This window comes from Nematostella vectensis, chromosome 1, assembly GCF_932526225.1.
Source record: "Nematostella vectensis chromosome 1, jaNemVect1.1, whole genome shotgun sequence".
Classification (NCBI taxonomy): Eukaryota; Metazoa; Cnidaria; class Anthozoa; order Actiniaria; family Edwardsiidae; genus Nematostella; species Nematostella vectensis.
In genome coordinates this window covers 11,058,916-11,078,596 of record NC_064034.1, presented here as the reverse complement: position 1 = coordinate 11,078,596, position 19,681 = coordinate 11,058,916, and the positions used below count along the sequence as shown (strand labels likewise).

Genomic DNA, 19,681 nt, shown 5'->3' with positions numbered 1-19,681 from the left:
ATTTTTCATTATTGACCTTTCGGTTTTTTTTTTTAATTTCAATGAATTACTCCTTTTCCACTGTTCCGTTTTAAAGAGGCTTTCAAGAAGACATTCTAATCGGAAACCAGTTGTTTTCCAAAGCAACAGTAGGCATATATCGACAGAGAAACCCATTTGAGCCTGTCTTAATGCCACTCTCTTTCGACGGCTTGACGAGATCCTATCGTTGCGTCAATAAAACCCGTTAAATTGTGCTAAAGAAGATAATATCACACAAAAACAAGTACGCAGGTGGCAAAAAAAGACTAGTCTCTTCATTTGCATTCACTTGCGACTTTTATTTTTAGTGTACTTTTAAGAAAACACACTCCGGTGAGCTGTTGTTAACAGGGAGAGTGTTTTTACCAAACTTGACTTTTGACTTGGAGAAGATAAGGTAGCGAAACATCACCCTTGATTTGAAGACCCGGGTAGCAAAGGCATATTGTAATTAGTTGTGCTGTATAATGACTGCCAATATTTCTGGATTTTTCCCCCGTTACTCAAACGCAAACAAGTGTTTCTTCCTTCCCGAGCCAGATTTTGACATGATAGGGGAGCGGCGTGTTTCGAACTTCATCACAGCGATTATCAACGCAGGATCATGTCCAGTGGCAGTGTTGGCGAACCTGTTTATCATCATAGTTATTGCCAGACGCCCTTCGCTTCAGAATCCATCTAATGTTCTCTTAGCGGGCTTGGCTTGCTCAGACCTACTAGTCGGACTTATAGTACAGCCGTGCTATGTTACTTTTCGCCTCATGGAGAACGTCGCAAAGTTCGTGCCGTGCGGCTTTCGTGTTGTGTATTCCGAAAGTTTCTGGGTTTGTTATGGGGTATCGTTTATGACTCTAAGTGCTATAAGTATTGAGAGGTATTTAGCATTGCGACTTCATCTGCGGTACAAGGGAATTATCACCACTAGAAGAGTTCTATTTGCAATAATCCTAATCTGGATTATTGATGTTCTTCTAACGAGTCTGCAATGGATTGCTGAAGGTACAACTCATGTCAGACGAACTCAACTAGTGCTCTTCATGGTCTGCCTGCTAGTTACACTAATCGCGCATCTGAGAATGCTAACCATCATGCGACGACACCATAAGCAGATCCAAGTTCAGCTATCCAACGCAAGCAGCCTGCATGTTCAATCCAAACTTGCTGTAAACGTTATGTACATTGTGGGATTTTACCTCATTCTTAATATGCCTGTAATGGTAGTGACGTTAAGCACGTATGTTAATGGAAGTCATTTTAATCGAAATGTTTTCAGCTGGGTTGAGACAATTGCGTTTTGTAACTCGTCGCTGAATCCTATATTGTGCTGCTGGAGAAATGCGGATATACGGAAAGGCGTGGAAAGCCTCGTGTGCTCCCGAATTCGAATTTTGGCGAGTGGCCACAAAACACAAAATTCAATCCGGTCGATCGCATACAACGAGAATGGCACAATCCCTGAGAATATTAAGACTTTTGAGAATCAACAAAGCTAGCTGTAAGTCCACTGAGGACTTGTAGAGACCTCGGCAATTTATAATTATAAGCTATTATAGCGATTATAATGTTGATTTGAAAAAAAAAGACGCCGAAAAACTGTTTAGTTTTTGGCATGGTGATGCGTTAATTTAAAGATAAAAGATAGAAACAGCTAACAATAATAAACCAAGGAGTCCATAAGACAGCAGCATGTTCCATTGCAAGGAGCTTGAGGCGTCTTATAAAGTACAGTAGCTATCAAATATTTGGAAGCGTGCGGTGAAACATAAAAAACAGTCAATATAGTACGCCACCGCGCTATTAAATCGATGCACATGTTTCTATTACAAAGATTATCTTGACAACAAGACATTGCTATCCTTCCTTTCCATCCCCTCAGAGACATAATGTCAATAAGTCTGTTTAATTGCGAATCAGCTGTCAATTGTCTTGATTACTCTGCACTTAGGAACTTGAGAGAAGAGTCAACTTGTAGAAAAAGGGGACGAATTATTAAAGGATGACGCATTAAATTTTTGGGTAAAGTCTTTTTTATATATTCAGGGACGGATAAAGGGAGGGGTTGTAAAGAGAATCGACCCCCCCCCCCCCCTCCCCCTACGCTAGTGAGTGGTTCCGTCTTGGCCTCGAAATATTGGGGGGGGGGACCAAACGAAAACATTAAGAAAATATTAGGGGCACAACCAACGCCTCTATTGGTCATTTCCTTATGGGGGGGGGGGGGGGGGGGGGGACATGCCCAGTGCCACATTCCTGTTACGACCCTGGACGTGATGCGCAAACGAACCTACCCAGCAATAGTATGTCGACAAGTATGTTCCCCCGAGAAGAAATGTAAAAATTGGTCCCAACAGGGGCTCATAAGTATGAGCCCCTGGTCCCAAAAAGTGCTATTCAAAATTTCTGTTTACAGGTATGCCAAAGTAATCTTAATTTTTGGGTACAATTCTTTTTATTTGGCCTCCCCTCTATCGGCATCGTTCGGGTAAAGTCCGGAGAGGATCGAAAGCCACTCGTAGACACTCGTAAAAATAACATAACATGACGTCATACCGTGACCCGGTAAACCCGTCCCAGTCCCCAAGGCGAAGGTTCGAGGAGACAGTTTGGTCGCCATTGTTTGCCTTGTAAATATTACCACATTCCCTTGAGTTTACTGCTTTACCCCTGCATTAATCACGTTATATACCAAACGGTCTTCCACAATGGTCGATGAAGTTACTATGTGTAACAGTCTTTTGAAATGGGTGAGTTTAAATAGACTGCAAAATTTGTCTTGAGCTATTGCGCGGGCAGTCGTTTCTTGATTAATATTTGAATTTAGTTGAAGAATACTATGATTTTCTCGCATCTACAGCTGAACACATTTGAGGGGGTTAAAGCTCCACATTCAAGTGCAGAAGAACTCGTAGATGGAGTCGCATTATGCGAATGTCTGGCGGAAATGTGAGTGTTATGATGTGATATTGTTCATCTCTTCAAGAAAGATTTAGTGCAAAAATCTTGGTACTTACAAATATACTCTATATTTAGATAAAAATGTTGTCCGTTTGAAGATCTAGATGTATATTTTTTGACAATCGATCAGATCGTATAGACTTTCACTATCGCAAATAAAATGTAAGACAATGCATTCTGTTGTTGGACCCCAATATTAACGTTTTTATTATCAGATTTCAAACTCTTAGAATAGGTAAAAGATTTAGCGATGCACATTCTACTTTGAAAAGCATGCTATTTCCCCCTAGCTTGTCGTTGCTTGATATTTTCCTCCTGACGTTCTAGTTGCTTGTGTCTTTAGCCATCGACCTCGTGAACGTTTTCATCATTCCATTACAGATAGGGTTCCACGACCTGGTGTTCTTTTTTGTTGTTTATTTTACGGTTTATGGATTTCTTTTGTTTTATGTCGATACAACTGCCTTACTTCCTAGTCTAAATTGTCAAACTCTTGTATTATCCCATTGCATATAAAATATAAAATAACTTGTTTGATGTTGTGTAACAGACAATGCTTTGAATAGACCACGCGATAATAAAACTAATCGTTATTTACTCAGCGCTCCTGACTGGTTTGATGATGAATGGACTTCAAAGATTCGTAAAGACATTGGTGATAATAGAAGACTCCGTGTAAGTATGATGACTTTTTAGTTTCACCTCATATTCAAATGCTGCAGCTTTACAATGAAATTGCTATTCTCTTATATACCCTGTTTAGTAGGACGGTGCTTGTTTGACATGAGTAATTGCTGTTTCAACAGCTCAGTAATTTGAAGAAGCTGATAAGAGGCATCCATGATTATTACACAGAAGTGAGTTCTATGTCTATAAGATAATATTTAACGCTCTGGATCGTACATGCGTGACAGAGTTTTCTTTTATTTTCATATTGAAATATTAATCATTTTGAATGATATTAGTAAAAGATTTATCACACATGATAGGCCCAGAGTCTTTAATTATTTTCCATTGTTTCCTGTAATGATAGTTACACATTTAACTTGTATATGCTTTTTATTCTCTTATAACTGCTCTTAGGTTCTCACTATGGATATAGCTGGGTTCCCAATGCCAGATATTAATGCAATAGGTATGCTATTTTTTTTTGTTTTATACCTAGTTATGTTGATGTTTTATTTAAGGAGAGTGGTTGTTAGTGGGCAATATTTGACTTCATGTTTTTTATCATAGCTGACTCTGCAGATGTATCTGAGCTTGCACGACTGCTGCAGCTTATACTTGGATGTGCCGTCAATTGTGAGGACAAGCAAGGTGAGGTTTGGTTAACAGCAACAACAGCAACCAGAACAATGATGATAATAAAAAAACAATAGTAGTAGCAATGGATATTTACAACTCCCTGGAACTTCCCATAATAAAATAGGATGTGAAAAAGCTCACTGTTGATGTAGCTCTGAATCATACTGATTTAGGATTGCTGTTCATTTTCAGAATACATCCAAGTGATTATGCAGCTGGAAGAAACAGTGCAACATGTGGTGATGACTGCCATTCAAGAGGTATAAGGCTGGTGGGCCAGAAAAATACACCTAGCATATGTCATATGGCACTCCCCATCTTTATCCTCTTTGAAGGAAGCTTTATCCATAGAACTCAGGGTTGCTTACAACATTTGCCTGCCTGACACATAGGACATTTTGCTGGCCGCCTATACTTAGAGACAACTTCGAGTACTAAAAGCAGATAAATAAAGTATTGTTTACACTTCAACAGGAAAAAAGAACACAGTGGGAATATGCCTTTATGTTTAAATGTTCCACTATTCTATGCAAGACAATATCCAACAGTCAAATAGGATTAACAGTCAAACAGGCCAAAGAATTCTTGCTTGCTATTGGTCAAGAGAAAATAGATATTCAACTAATGTTTTCTATGTCTTTAGTATTTTAATGGCACTGTTACAGTGGCACCTCTGAGCTGAGCTGAGTGCTGATGGTTTGTCATTATTCCTTGAAGTAAAATTAAGTAACTATGGCTTTTTTTATCAACAGCTTATGACTGCTCGGGATCAGACACAGATCACCCCTGAAATGTTTAAGGAGCTGGAATCCCAGGTATTTATGAAAACTGTAGGATTACTTAGTTCTATGTCTCCTCTCCTTTTTGTAACAAGAATTTCTCTGAGTCTTGTTTTCTACTCTAGACAGGGATTACACTGTGCTATAGGTAGATAAAGAATTATATAGCCCTCCAAACAGAAACTTGTCAGGGTAGCAAGTGTTACATGGGATCTGCCATCAACCACTCATTTAGCTTGATCTATTCACTGCTCCAACCTTACACTGTTAATGAGAGAGAGCTATAAAATCTTTATTTGATGACAAATGTTTACTTGTTAAATGATGTTCTCTAACACTTTTAATGGTTTCCATCAATCAGCACAAGCGAACCTTAGAGCAGCTGACAACTGCAATGGTAGAGAAGGAGGAATTATCCCAACGCTGTCATGAGCTGGATGACCAGGTGACTTGGATTGACATTTATTTTTTTTTGTTTAAAATAACCTTATCTTGATTGGTTGTTGAATCATTTAACTTAGACCCAGTACTGAAAATTCAAAACCACGCCTGTTTGTGTGTGTGTGTCTGCGTAAGAACAGAGACAGGACACAGACAAATGAGCTGCTAGAATCAAACAGGAGAAAAACTCTCATAGAAGGGCTAATTTTTCTGTTACGTCCTAATAAATGTTTTTAATTATTATTTTCATGCTAATCTTGTACCACACTGTTTTCCCTCCATTGCAACCATCAATAAATATCTATCTTTATTGGTATCTGATGTATTATTGTTGTACACAGATCACATACCTCAGGGAGTCTGAGTCTACCATGCAGATAGAGAATGAAAGGCTCCATCAGCAGCTGAGTCAGATTGACATGGGTGATAGAAGAGACAGCTTGACTACAGGGTAAGATAGGGCCAAGTGTGCATGGTTGATATGGGTGATAGATAAGACAGCTTGACTACAGGGTAAGATAAGGCCAAGTGTGCATGGTTGACATGGGTGATAGAGAAGACAGCTTGACTACAGGGTAAGATAGGGCCAAGTGTGCATGGTTGACATAGGTGATAAAGAAGACAGCTTGACTACAGGGTAAGATAGGGCCAGGTGTGCATGATTTACATGGGTGATAGATAAGACTGCTTGACTACAGGGTAAGATAGGGCCAAGTGTACATGGTTGACATGGGTGATAGAGAAGACAGCTTGACTACAGGGTAAGATAGGGCCAAGTGTGCATGGTTGATATTGGTGATAGATAAGACAGCTTTACTACAGGGGAAGATAGCGCCAAGTGTGCATGGTTGATGTGGGTGATAGAGAAGACAGCTTGCCTACAGGGTAAGATAGGGCCAAGTGTGCATGGTTGACATGGGTGATAGATAAGACAGCTTGACTACAGGGTAAGATAAGGCCAAGTGTGCATGGTTGACATGGGTGATAGAGAAGACAGCTTGACTACAGGGTAAGATAGGGCCAAGTGTACATGGTTGATATGATGGATAGATAAGACAGCTTGACTACAGGGTAAGATGGGCCAAGTTTGCATGGTTGATGTGGGTGATAGAGAAGACAGCTTGACTACAGGGAAAGATGGGCCAAGTGTGCATGGTTGACATGGGTGATAGAGAAGACAGCTTGACTACAGGGTAAGGTAGGGCCAAGTGTACATGGTTGACATGGGTGATAGAGAAGACAGCTTGACTACAGGGTAAGATAGGGCCAAGTGTGCATGGTTGACATGGGTGATGGAGAAGACAGCTTGACTACAGGGTAAGATAAGGCCAAGTGTGCATGGTTGACATGGGTGATAGAGAAGACAGCTTTATTACAGGGGAAGATAGCGCCAAGTGTGCATGGTTGACATGGGTGATAGAGAAGACAGCTTCACTACAGGGTAAGATAAGGCCAAGTGTGCATGGTTGGCATAGGTGATAGAGAAGACAGCTTTACTACAGGGTAAGATAGGGCCAAGTGTACATGGTTGACATGGGTGATAGAGAAGACAGCTTGACTACAGGGTAAGATAAGGCCAAGTGTGCATGGTTGACAGAGGTGATAAAGAAGACAGCTTCACTACAGGGCCGATTCTACATGGTTGACGTGGGTGATAGAGAAGACAGCTTCACTACAGCTCTACTGACTCATCCAAACAAGACTAGCCCTAGCTTCCCTATTCTCAGAGTTTTTCTATAAAATATGAATATAATTAGAATAAGTATAATAGTGGTACCAAAATGAGGCACATCCACATGGTGTCCAGTAAGAAATAGCTAGGCCGGGAATCCGGGAGCAATTCCCTTCTTACGAACAGCACACATAGCATGAATATTTGCATTTTATCTTTTTTTTACAAATATATGTGGATTAATAATATTTAAACTTATGTTTGTTGTTTAGAATGTCAAATCAAAAGCTCAGTCAAATGAAACAAGAAATTGATCAACTAAAAGAAGAAAATTTTATACTTGAGACAGGTTAGTTCATGCCTTGTATTAGGTTTATCTTCAAGTTCAAGTTCTAAGACGTTGTTACTCTCTTACTTGTAGCAAGGGATGAATACAGGATAAAAGCTGACCAGCTGGAAAGAGATGTAGAAATTCTGAATGAAAAGGTATGCTTCAGCTAAATACTGATTAAATCAAGCTGATTTTGTATTTTAATGCAGGGTCCATACATAAACCTTCAGGCTTATTAAAACACCAGATTATTGTTTGACCCTGACTGTTCAACATTTGCCTGGTATTTTGTGCAAAACTGCCATGGAGTAAACCCGCATTTGTGATTGAATACTTAGTAAAGTATGTATTAATATTATTGTAATGGCTCAGCCTTTGTTTTCATACTGTATTCTTCAGGTGTATACTGTATTTCCTATATATTTTTTTTTGGTAGAATGAGCAGCTCCAGGGACTGGCAGAGGAATCCCAACAGCTTAAAGATGAGATGGATGTACTTCGCCACATGCAAGAGAAAGTGGTAAGACCTAATAAATGCTGACAATAACCAGTTTGGTTTGCATGACTAACTCACAAGTCTGGGTGATAAAGTCCAAGTACCTACTGTATATTATAAATTTGTTCTTTGTAATTTGTTGACTGTGTGCATTTTTATTTTTAGTCCAAATATGAGTCAACCATTGACATGTACAAAAAAAAGTTAGGTAAGTATGCAATTTGCAGGGCATTTCTTTCCGTGATTTAATTTTTTTACCAGCTTTTCTCATTGTCTTTTAAAATATTTTCTGGAACTTCAAGATAAAATTCTAGATTTACTTTAGAGCTAGCAATCTTATTGGCTTCTCTTGACATGACATCGCTATCAACCAACCTAATCAAGACATAGTCTGGCTTGTAAAAGTTCCTACAATAGTTCTATTCCTCTGGTTTTATTCAAAGCCGTAAGGGTCACTGTTTTGTTCATGAACAGAGGAGTTGTCTGACATGAGAAAGCAGATGAAAGCAATGGAAGAGAAAAACGTCACATACATGCAAGAGACAATGAATCTCGAAGAGGTGAGGCTTTTGTAAAATAAAATTTTAGTGGTATATACAGTAATTACAACAACAGTTGAAACTCTGTTAAATGGCCATCCTCTGGACTTTGCCACTTAATGAAGTTTTATAAAAGAAATAAAACAAATACAATTTAAAATATGAGGTATATATTCTGATAAAAGCTGCTGCATCACACTGTTTGCTTGTCTACTTTTTTACATTAAATTTCTGTCACTACCAACAGGCCCTTTCACTTTTATTGTCATTTTTTTCAACAAAGGGTTCTTAGACTCAATAATGAGATTCTATTGCCCCATAAGGAGCTAATGATAACAGTGAATATTAGATTTGGGACTATTAAATGGTGCCACTTGATAGAGGTATAAAATATAGTGTTTAATTGACCCATATTTGGAAGTGACTGCTTACAATTTGTCCCCTGATTATTCTAACTTTCAATGCAGTAATGAGAAATGTAATCTTTAGTAACTAACTGAGTCTGGCTGTTCCCGTAGGACCTGAAGAAAGCTAATGCGCTCAAAACACAGCTGGACACCTATAAAAAGCAGGTATGGATAAATACAGGATAGAACAGAGGCTTTCAAGCTTTATAGTATGATTAATCAGTAGCAAGTTCCAACAATTGTGATGCTGTAAAACTCTGAATTTACTCTAGCTAAATGTAAAGCCCACTGAAAACTCACTAAAAAGCAACAGCCAATAAGCTCATTTTTGGAATTTTAAGGAAGTCATTGTCATCTACAGGTCCATCAACTACAAGTACAGATGTCAGAACTCCAGAGAAGGACCGACAGGGTAAGCATGCTTCCAGCATTTATGTATATCATTTCCTTATTCCTCTAAAGCAGTGATGTACTGTATGTGTGGGCATGGTATGAATGTATTGGCAATGTAATGTTTTTGGAATATGTGATTTACCTTCCCCACTTGTCTCTTGATTTCAGGCTGAATTTGAAGCCAAAAAGGCCAAAGAAAAACTGGTGAATTTAGAAGGCGAAAATGAGGTAAGATCAATGTGTGTAGTAATCAAAACGTGCTGTTCTACTATACTGTACCCTTAGTTTGTAGAGCTGTACCTAACAAAATGTGAAGCAAAAGAAAAACCGCTTTAGAATCATTTAATAATCATAATGTTCAAGATGATTGTGTTTCTATGTTACATAGATAACTTGATTTTTATTGATCCACAGCGGGTCAAGCAAGAGAAGGAGAACCTGAGGGAACAAGTCGAGGAGTTACAGCTCACCCAAGTGGCAGGGAGCATTCCGATGCAGATGTCTCCTGGGACCCCCCCTGTGGATACATTCTCTGCTTTGTCACTCTCTCCTGAGGTCAAGTGAGTAATGAAGAGTATTCATGCATCATTACTTTTAGCTGTCGATGCTTTTGGCTCTTGAGCACTATCATCCACATTGTGGTACCATTGTTTGATAAACATGATCATATGTTGGTGAATGGCATATTTGCAGAGAGAAGCTGATGAGACTAGAGCATGAGAATAAGAAACTGAAGGCTCAGAAAAATGACGAGAATGAAGAACAGGTAAGGAATGTCTAATGGCACATCTAGCCCAGATTATTTGTCCTATCAGGTCAAATCCAGTTCATTTGTCCTATCTTGCCCAAAAACAGATCGAATCTTTCGTCAAATCAAACTTAGCTTGTATGTTCTGTCAGGCCAAACCCAGATCATGTATTCCATCGGGCCAAACCAAGCTTATGTATTCCAATACGTCAAACGTAGATTATGTATTTAACTAAATCAAACCCAGACCATGTATTCCATCGGGCCGAACCAAGCTTATGTATTCCAATACGTCAAACGTAGATTATGTATTTAACTAAATCAAACCCAGATCATGTATTCCATCGGGCCAAACCAAGCTTATGTATTCCAATACGTCAAACGTAGATTATGTATTTAACTAAATCAAACCCAGACCATGTGCTATATCCTGACTAAACCAGAAATCCTGGTGATCAGATAAAACCCTTTATAATGTCGGAATTCCAGTTACAGGCTCTGCCCATTGTTTGACCATCGTCCCTGTTTGACTTAGAATATGTCTTGATTAATTCAGAATCGCTTGCTTGTGTAGCCTGCTGACAAACGTTTATCGGCCAGAACAAAAAAAGATGGCGGCCACGACTTGGCGTATAGCAAAAAACACCAGGAAGCGCCTGCTAAACTAATGCTTGTGTCATTACTTATCGGTGCATTTCTTCCTACCCACAGACCCAGTTACTTCAGAGTCTACTAAATGACGCAAACGAGAGAAAAGACCAACTGGAGAAAGAAAACAGGTCAGAGCATGCGTCAGCCTCTAAGCGTGACAATAAGAGCTTTAACAGACCCATAGCAGCCATGATTATCAAAAAATGAACCTCAAAAGAATATTTTCCTGACATTTCCATTATTATTGTTTTAGATCCCTTAACCAGCGCATCATGGAGATGGAAAGTGAAGTCGATGACCTCCGCAACCAGCAGAAGGCACATGCCAGTGACCAGGACTCCGAACTAGACATCAAGTACAAAGACCATCTGTAAGTGAACTTCCTAACAGGCTAATATCCCGAACTAGACATCAAGAACAAAGACCATCTGTAAGTGAACTTCCTAACACGCTAATATCCCGAACTAGACATCAAGTACAAAGACCATCTGTAAGTGAACTTCCTAACACGCTAATATCGAACCCCCTTATGATTTTATCATAGTATTCTAAGGATCTTTGCCATAATAGTTGTGCTTCTTTCTTTAGGGATAAGCTGAGGGAAGCCAACGAGCAGCTGCAGAAGAAGAAGGCGTATATCGATAGCTTGGAACCAAAAGTCTCCAGTAGCAGTGAGTAGTCGAGTTATCCAAGATTGTCTCGGCTCTGTTTAAGATAACCTAGAAAAAAAAAACTCTCTCAAGATAACCATCCACGATCTGATATTTATCAACGATATTTGATTGAAAGTACCTCGCTTGAATGAATGAGAGGATGAAAATGCATAAAGCAAAACGGCGGCCCCCCTCTATGTTGTCTAACCCAGCCAGATTGTTATCGTATTGTTTTGTAAAGGCAGATATATAATATAAAGTTTCGACCATGACTGCAACATATAGACCGTGATAAGAATACTGTATAAACTTTCAATTCCCTACACGTTGCTAAATTGCCTTACTCCTGCAAAACCAATGAGAATTGACTGTCTGATAATTAGTATATGTCGTCTGTCATTTTGCCATCCATATCCCAGTGGGAGAAAACATCCATATCAAATGAAATATCGTACTTTTTAAATGTTATTTCAAGATTTCTCCTTTTAGTTTAAATTTTGAAGGATATGTCTGGCTACTGCCCTTTAACGTAGTTTTACATTATCTTACACATTTTTACCCAGCTGAAAAAGTCAATGAGCTACAGTCCATGCTGTCCAAGAAAGAGAGCGAGATGAAAGCGATGGAAGAACGGTACAAGCGCTACCTAGAGAAAGCAAAGAGTGTCATCAAGACGCTGGACCCCAAGCAGAACGCGGGTCAGTCACAGGAAGCGGTGAGCGCACGGGCCTGAATGAACGAGGCTAACTTGTCCACTTTTATTTACTTGATCGTATCGTTTGCCCCCTTCAGGTTGCCACGTTACGAAATCAAATGCAGGAGAAGGACAAACTTATCGAAAATCTAGAGGTACGTCTTCTTAGTACAGTGGGCGCGCGATGGACCTCTAGAACTTGGGAAGCTAGTGGTGTCGCCCCGAGTAACTTTGGCGCAACCTCGTCGCCAGGGTAGTCTGGGTCAGAATAGCCTGGGGATGAGGTTGTCTTAGGCGCTAAGTGGACAATTTGCAATGTCTCTTTTTAATAACTTGGGCCAGTCGTGTGTCTTTGATTGTTCTTTGTTTATTTCTATATAGCGTGATTGCACATCTAAAGATCGATATATTCATGAAATTTGATTACTTGCAGAGAGACCACGAGAAGATGCGCATAACAAGGGAAAGAGAAGAGAAGTTGATTGTTAGTGCTTGGTATGAAATGGTAAGTATCACTTTGCCTCCAGCTTTTACTGTACAAAGGTGTACAAGGAATGACAGTGAGTCACTGTTGGTCTTTTTATATCCACACCGCGTAGCTGGGGGGGAATGCGCAGGTTGCGTATCGTATCCCCCCTCCCCACCTCTAGCGCAAAAATTACGAAGTTGTCTTGATATCTAGATTGTATGGTATTTTTCTATCCTTACTAATTTTGAATGCCGTGCACGTGCGAACAAGGGTGTAATTCTAATGGTTGTTTTTTGGGGGCTGCGCACAGGGCATGCAGCTGCACCGCAAGGCAGCTGAGGACAGGTTAGCGAGTAGTACGGGTGGGATGTCATTCCTCGCACGACAAAGACAAGCCTCCAGTCGACGAACCTCTACACCCTCCAGGACACAAAACAATGCAGTAACGTCAAGGTAAGAAAGACGGACGGACGGACAGACAGACAGACAAACTAACACAGACAGACAGACAGACAGACAGACAGACAGACAGACAGACAGACAGACAGACAGACAGACAGACAGACATGGAGTTCCAACAGCTAGACAGAGACACACAAACGGACAGGTGGCCATAAAACAAGGCAGCCAGCGTACACTAATGTATAGCAGAATCATTGCCTTGACGCTCTTCTGTTTGTCTCACAGGGACACATAACGATGCTAAAATAACAGAATAACATGCAGTGTACATTGGTAAAGCAAAAGGGAATTTTTGCGCAATTAATGATCGCCAAGACTGGAAGCACCATATCGTTTGTGCCAGGATTCCTATCGCCATATTCGCTAGTATCTAGCTAGTAAATATACATTTCCCGTCTCAGGGCTTCTCTGGGCGGAAGACGATTTTGTACTTGAGCTTATCAAAGCATGTATAGGTAATAGCTCTAGTCAACACTATCCTGTGTCGGGACAAAACCACAGTCAACTAGCGCTTATAAATAAACCTCCAGGCAGACGTACAATATAGCATATTAGGGGGCACTAACGCCAAGTTTGAGTAGGTAGGGGTGGGGGTTACAGGTTCGGGGAAGGGGATGGGGCGGGATCCCAGAAACCCTATCACTTGGATAAGTTGGCTGGATAAGGAATTATCCACTAGTTAATTATTATTTCTCAAGCCCGAAGGCCTAATGAGCTATTGACTCTGAGCTTGTGAGGGTGAGGAATAATTGTTCTAGTCAAATCACACTAGATAGTCAATTTGTGCAGTCAGAAACGTCTGGTTTGGTTATTTGTCACTTTTTGACTTTAAAATCTATCACTTTAAGGGTGTACTGACATCTGTTGCTGAGGAAAATTGAATATAGCATAAAAGCTTTGTGGAAAGTTATATGGGTCTGATATTTGCCAAGTTGGCCACCACAAGTGTGCTGACTATTATGACGACGTTACCCAGTGACTTCATAATGTGACGCCATAGATACAGATAAAAGCAAATATTTCAAGTAAAAATTGCTCGAAAACAAATATTAAATAGGTTTTATGAATCTTGAGGGATTGGCGCATTAAGCCAAACATGCGTTTTAGAAATGATTGAGTATTTGTTTTTTTTTATGATTTTTCATAGGTCCTGAAATCCATATTATTTGATATAATTTTGGTTTCTGTTAGATTAACACTAAATCCATGCTTAGCTATATGAAGGAGAATTTTATAAAAAGGAATACAGCAAAATATTGCGTTTTGAAATAACTTGGCGGCAAAAAAGCTTTTTTTAGAAAACGCAGAACCGGAAGTGAAATAAAGCCCGCGCGTGCTCATTCGGCCTGCTCAGACACACTGATGATGAAATTTAAATGAAGTTTAAAAACAAAATCCAATAGTGTTTCATGGTATATATACATTAAAGGAACGACATCCGTCATGTCATGGTTAAAATTGAAAAAGTATTTTAAAATTCTGATATAGCGCGCGCTACTTTGAAATAAAATTTTCAGTGCGTGCGCGATCGTTCGGTGTTTGCAGCGCGCGCAGGTAGTGAAAATTGAAAACTTTGGCTTAATAAAGGTTGGCTTGACTAAATCTTCGCTGAATCTTCGTTTTTACAAAACATTGGAAATATCATCACCCGAAAAGGCTGAGATCAACTTGAAGTCAATTTTTGGGAACTTGAAACGCATATTTTTATTGCTTTTACTTCAGGAAAGCTTGGAATGACGAATTCCGTGTTATGTATATGCGCGCGCTCAACGCCACCAGCGTAGCAACGTCGTTACTGAGCAACACTAATGTCAGTACACCCTTAGAATGCAGCATCCATAGATCACTAGTATGATTTGCAGATAACTCTTATTTTGCCCTCTAAACAGAATGCAGCATTCATAGATCACTAGTATGATTTGCAGATAACTCTTATTTTGCCCTCTAAACTCGGCCTAAAACTATAACAATAGAAGCTTTGATGAACTCGGCCAAATGGCCAGAAGTGGGCGGTTCAGGTGGAAAAGGAGTGAGGGAACGGTTCAAAGTGATTGTGACAGGCATTCGAAACCAGTCTTTAAGATAAACTATCTAGACTCAAAAATGTATATAGAAGGAAAAAAGTTTGCAAGAAAAAGGCCCAGTGAAGAAAACGGAACATAAAAATTAAAACTGGAGCGTCGATATATACAATATCCGACATATGAGTGGAAACAGTGGGAAACCCGCCCCGAGAAATATGGAATAATCCCCGAATGAAATAACTTTTTGGAAATGATGGGGTATTTAATAGCCTTTTATATCAAGCTTTTTTCAACATTACAGTGTAATAAAACAATTTCTCTTTTTATTTATCCATAAATGACCAACCCATGTAAGCTAAGGAAAGAGCGTCTTTAATCTAACAATAGAGTGAATAAAACAGATAATTTTATTAACAATAAAGTGAGAGTTCCAGAAGTACGCCGTTGTCTGTAATCGCCTCAAGGTTACTGAGCCTTGAGAAGCCTTAGCCGTGAGATGCCCAGATCATCGTGTGTCACTTAACCGTTGAATGAGGCGACGGGGCCATGACAACTTGGCGCGCAGTACTGGGGGAATGGCTTGACGGCCAAGACCTGGAAATAATGGGGATTCCAGTTTACATTCACACATCCATGTGACTACAGCATTAACTATGGTTCAAGACTATTCGAAAAGAAAGAAAGGAATAAAAGTATTATTTTCATAAGCATAGGTCAGAAAGGTCTTGAATAAGAAATCGGCTGACAGCACTCATGGTTCAAGGTCGGAGAAGTCACATGACAAGTCGCCCTCGCGGCCGCTGTAGGTCTGTCGTGCAATGCGCTGGCTCCAGATAGAGCTACAACGGCAGCGATTCACCTACCCCACATCTCTTCGCGACATTCATATCTAGAATTGGACCACAACTACGTGCTATGTAATAACCATCTCACACTGAAGAATGTGACGCTGAATCTTGATCAAACAAAATGTGAGAGTTGATGAGATGCACGTATTTGGTGAAAACAGCTGACCGAGATACTCTAATGCAATCGAGAAACTAATCAACTCTCATATGATGGATTTGAACACGCAACAAAGTGATTCAAAGTCTAAAAAGTGGTATAGTCGCTGAGAGACGTAAAAGTGCACGGTCAAAAACACAAGAGAAATCGACCCTCATCTTAGTTTAATCGAGGTTGGACCCTCGTCGGCCCAGGGCGTAGCGGGGACCGGAAGCGCGGTGCACGTAATAAGTAACGCTGTATCGACGTTCTTACTTATCTCTCGTAGTCTCGTCATGGAGTCCAGTTTGGCCGTACCATCGACTTCCGTCATCGTCCAAAGACGCTCAAACGCGGGGGTAGCCCATGTGCCACGCCCTGCTCTCCCTGCCGGCTTCTTTTTGAAGACGAACTTTCTTTTAGAAATCGGGTCCTCTACAGCTATTGGGCTATCTCGGTCCCTACTTCGGGCGCTCGTCGTAGGTCGAAGGTCATCGTCTCGTACCGACAATGTATCGAACAGTTCCGTCATCTCTAACCTATTCAGCTCAGCCACTTTTCGTTTTGGGAGCTTTGTACGAGACCGTCGGCCGTATTTTTCTATGACTGTCAAGTTGAATTCCTCGTCGTCCTCAGAATCTGAGATGAGACCCCAGAATTTATCCTTCTCGTGTTGGACTTTGTGGCAATCGCAACACATTCTGCCGACTCCGTTATCGGGCGAAGGTGTTGTAGAGTCCTGCTCACCCTGGGAAAACATTATTAAGTCAATAACACAATCCAGCCCAAAATGCCAGAAACCTGGACAAATCATTTGTAGCTTAATATCACAAGCTTGTACAATAGGCGAAAAATAGCAGCATCCTGGACAAAACATGTAGATGAGCAGCTCAATGATAAATGCTTACCGAGAACACAAAGCAGTCAGCACAGAATACGCGCAGTGTCGTCAGCTCCAACCAACAGCAAGCAAGCGCTAGACGCAAGTTTCAATAAACTACAGACAAGTGGGACATTTCTTATTGGAGGATTGTCACATACTATCCTTTTTCAATATGATACCTGCGCACCCCCCTCAACCAACCCTGTGGACGCGCCTGAACTACCTTTTTTCGAGGTGCGCTGAGAGACTTCCTGGCGAATCTTGACCTCTCGATGGCGCTCTCTGTATTATGAATGGTACATTCCACATCCCTCACACACTGCATGCTAGACGCTCTGCTTTCTCGTGAGCTGAGCAAGCGCGCTCTCCTGTCTCGCAGAAAGGTCTCGAGCTTCTCGACTCTTTCGGTCAGTTGCCTATCGACGGTTAGTGTGCAGGCGCTAGGCCCAGGACTCGGAGAGCACTGAAGGGTTTGGGATTGCTGTGGTGTAGACTTGGGCCTTGACCTTGCCTTCGTGGAGTACCGCGAAAGACTGGTCTCCACAGTTGAGAGGAGATCTTCCCGTTTCTGTCTAATTTTTTCCCATCCGACCTCGTCTGAGACAGATGGAAAGGTTAGTACCACATCAGGGCCTGCTCCAAATAACAAGAAGTGGCAATCGGTAGAGTGAGGTGGAAAGCTTTTCTTATTTCTATAGTGGATGAAAGGGAAGTGGATTTGATGGATACCCAGCCACCCCCTCTCCCCTTCCCCACCACCACCCCTTTTGACTGAAAAACGTAACAGCCTAGGGACCCTGGCAGATCCAGAGGCTGAAGGAATGAGAATAAGAACATTTAAAAGGGTGGATAATGCAACACGTACGTACGCCTATTTCAAATAACGTCGCACTCAATGAAATCAATCTATCGTAACCCGCAGTGCTTCATGGGTAGCGTATAAAGTGCTGAATCGTGGTATCTGAAAGCCAGGCAAATGTTCACAGGATTGAACAAGAATTCTATAGCTTTTGAGGCCTAGATTTGTTTTATTTATGCTTCTTTACTTATATATTTGATACCCATGAAGCACTGCTATTTACGACACATGGATTCTGAGTGCAACCTTATTTGAAATAGGTGTATACCAGAAACTCAACCCATCCCCTTGGTCCGCTTTTGGGGGGGGGGGGCTGATACCAAATGATGGGGCCTGATACCAAAAGAGCATTTGCTTACCTATCCAATCACTTTCTTGTGTCTTAGCTTCAGCTGATTTAACAAGCGGTGGCATTTTATTTGCCGTCCTCTTTTCGATTCCATCTTCAAACCTCTTCATGCCGTCTTTGATTTGATTGACGTCTCGTACCAGTCTCCTCAGCGCGATTACCACAGCATTAGAAGTGAGGTCGCCGAAAAAGGCGTCCATCTTCGCCAGGTCACTCTTGCGGTCTAGCTTCTCACCGAGGAAGATCTTCATATCTCGAATGATCGCAAGGAGCACAAAGTCATCCCCTTCGTAACCGTTCCTTTGAAGATCCTTGCACAGAGAGAGAACATTTTGGAGTTTGCTGCAGATCTGTTCTTCACTATTAAACACTCTATGTCTTTTGGAAGTCATAATGCTGAAGAGTCGTTTGCAGCGGTTTTATGTGCGCAGGAAGAGAAATAGGCGGGTTTTGCTTTGTGACGCATTTTAAATCATAACAGCGCGCACGCGTTTCTAGAGCGCGCAAGGAAAGAAAAAAACCATACGCCTGTTTAATGGCGTTTGCCCGGTGTTTATCACTATGTTTACCCGGTAATTTTTGCAATTTTTACCAGGTTATTTTCGCTACGTTTAACCGATGTTTTTAGCAACGTTTACCCGATGTTTTGTTTTTGAAATGGTGTTTTTTGCTATGTTTTACCAGTGTTTTTCACTATTCAAACGGTGTTTTTCGCTGTTTACTCGGTGTTTTTCGCTATATTTACCCGGTGTTTTTTTTTCGCTTGGAGGAGGAGAAGGAAGGGAGGGTAAAGAACCCCCCTCCTCCTCTCCGGCTCGCGCGCGGCCAGATCAAAACAAGATGGCGGCCACCACTCGACGCTTGCCGAAAAACATCGGGTGAACGCATGCTGTGCTTTTATATTTTAATGGGCTAAAATCAATTTAACCGGCGATCATAATATTCTGAACCGTCGAGCATTGTATTTAAGTTTTACAGAGATAATTATTCCATACTTATTCCACGCCACACTTATTCCAGTTAATAGCGGAGCTCCATACCTAAGAAAAAAGTAGTATATAAGAAAAATATGGTAACAAATATTGGTAACCCATCGACCCGAGTTTTGGTGACGCGATGTCCGTTCGTCCGTCCCCAAAAAGCATCGTACGACAACCAAACTTGGCATGTGTCATGTATGTGTTAAGAGAGGTGCAAAACTGTGGTCACGTGGTTTGTGACGTCATCGATGACGTCATTAGAAGCAAAAATATGATGACGTCATCAAAATAAAAAAATATTTATATTTCACGAAGGAAACATCGTATGGCAACCAAACTTGGTAGGTGTCATGTAGGTGTTCAGGGGGGTGCAAAAATATGGTCACGTGTTGTGTGACGTCATCGATTACGTCACTTAAAGCAAAAAAACTTGTTTAAAAGCAAAAACATTCATATCTCGTGAAAAAAACATTGTATAACAACCAAACTTGGTAGGTGTCATGTATATGTCAAGGGGGGTGCCAAGATATGGTCACGTGATGCGTGACGTCATCAATGACGTCACTAGAAGCAAAAATATGATGAC

At 40.8% G+C, this 19,681-nt stretch overlaps 3 protein-coding genes across 3 annotated transcripts; 2 read left to right on the top strand and 1 right to left on the bottom strand.

Moving 5' to 3' along the window:
- Positions 1 to 280: 280 nt before the first annotated feature.
- Positions 281 to 2,030, top strand: LOC5505250 (histamine H2 receptor). The gene has a single exon (XM_032373667.2). The coding sequence runs from the start codon at positions 489 to 491 to the stop codon at positions 1,512 to 1,514; it is 1,026 nt and encodes a 341-aa protein (XP_032229558.2). The 5' UTR covers positions 281 to 488; the 3' UTR covers positions 1,515 to 2,030.
- Positions 2,031 to 2,599: 569 nt separating this feature from the next.
- LOC5505244 (protein Hook homolog 3) lies at positions 2,600 to 15,479 on the top strand. Its single transcript, XM_048727779.1, has 28 exons — positions 2,600 to 2,765; positions 2,876 to 2,964; positions 3,579 to 3,651; positions 3,783 to 3,833; positions 4,060 to 4,111; positions 4,213 to 4,293; positions 4,474 to 4,541; positions 5,034 to 5,096; positions 5,422 to 5,505; positions 5,843 to 5,952; positions 7,446 to 7,522; positions 7,595 to 7,659; positions 7,941 to 8,024; positions 8,166 to 8,208; positions 8,475 to 8,560; positions 9,058 to 9,111; positions 9,308 to 9,358; positions 9,508 to 9,567; positions 9,754 to 9,899; positions 10,033 to 10,105; positions 10,799 to 10,866; positions 10,992 to 11,108; positions 11,327 to 11,409; positions 11,955 to 12,106; positions 12,184 to 12,240; positions 12,519 to 12,590; positions 12,865 to 13,007; positions 13,242 to 15,479. The coding sequence occupies exons 1-28, from the start codon at positions 2,724 to 2,726 to the stop codon at positions 13,249 to 13,251; spliced, it is 2,154 nt and encodes a 717-aa protein (XP_048583736.1). The 5' UTR covers positions 2,600 to 2,723; the 3' UTR covers positions 13,252 to 15,479.
- On the bottom strand, positions 15,397 to 18,525 carry LOC116613059. Its single transcript, XM_048727790.1, has 4 exons — positions 18,126 to 18,525; positions 17,131 to 17,504; positions 16,301 to 16,772; positions 15,397 to 15,634 (listed from the first exon to the last, which is right to left on the bottom strand). The coding sequence occupies exons 1-4, from the start codon at positions 18,505 to 18,507 to the stop codon at positions 15,546 to 15,548; spliced, it is 1,317 nt and encodes a 438-aa protein (XP_048583747.1). The 5' UTR covers positions 18,508 to 18,525; the 3' UTR covers positions 15,397 to 15,545.
- Between the last annotated feature and the right edge of the window lie 1,156 nt (positions 18,526 to 19,681).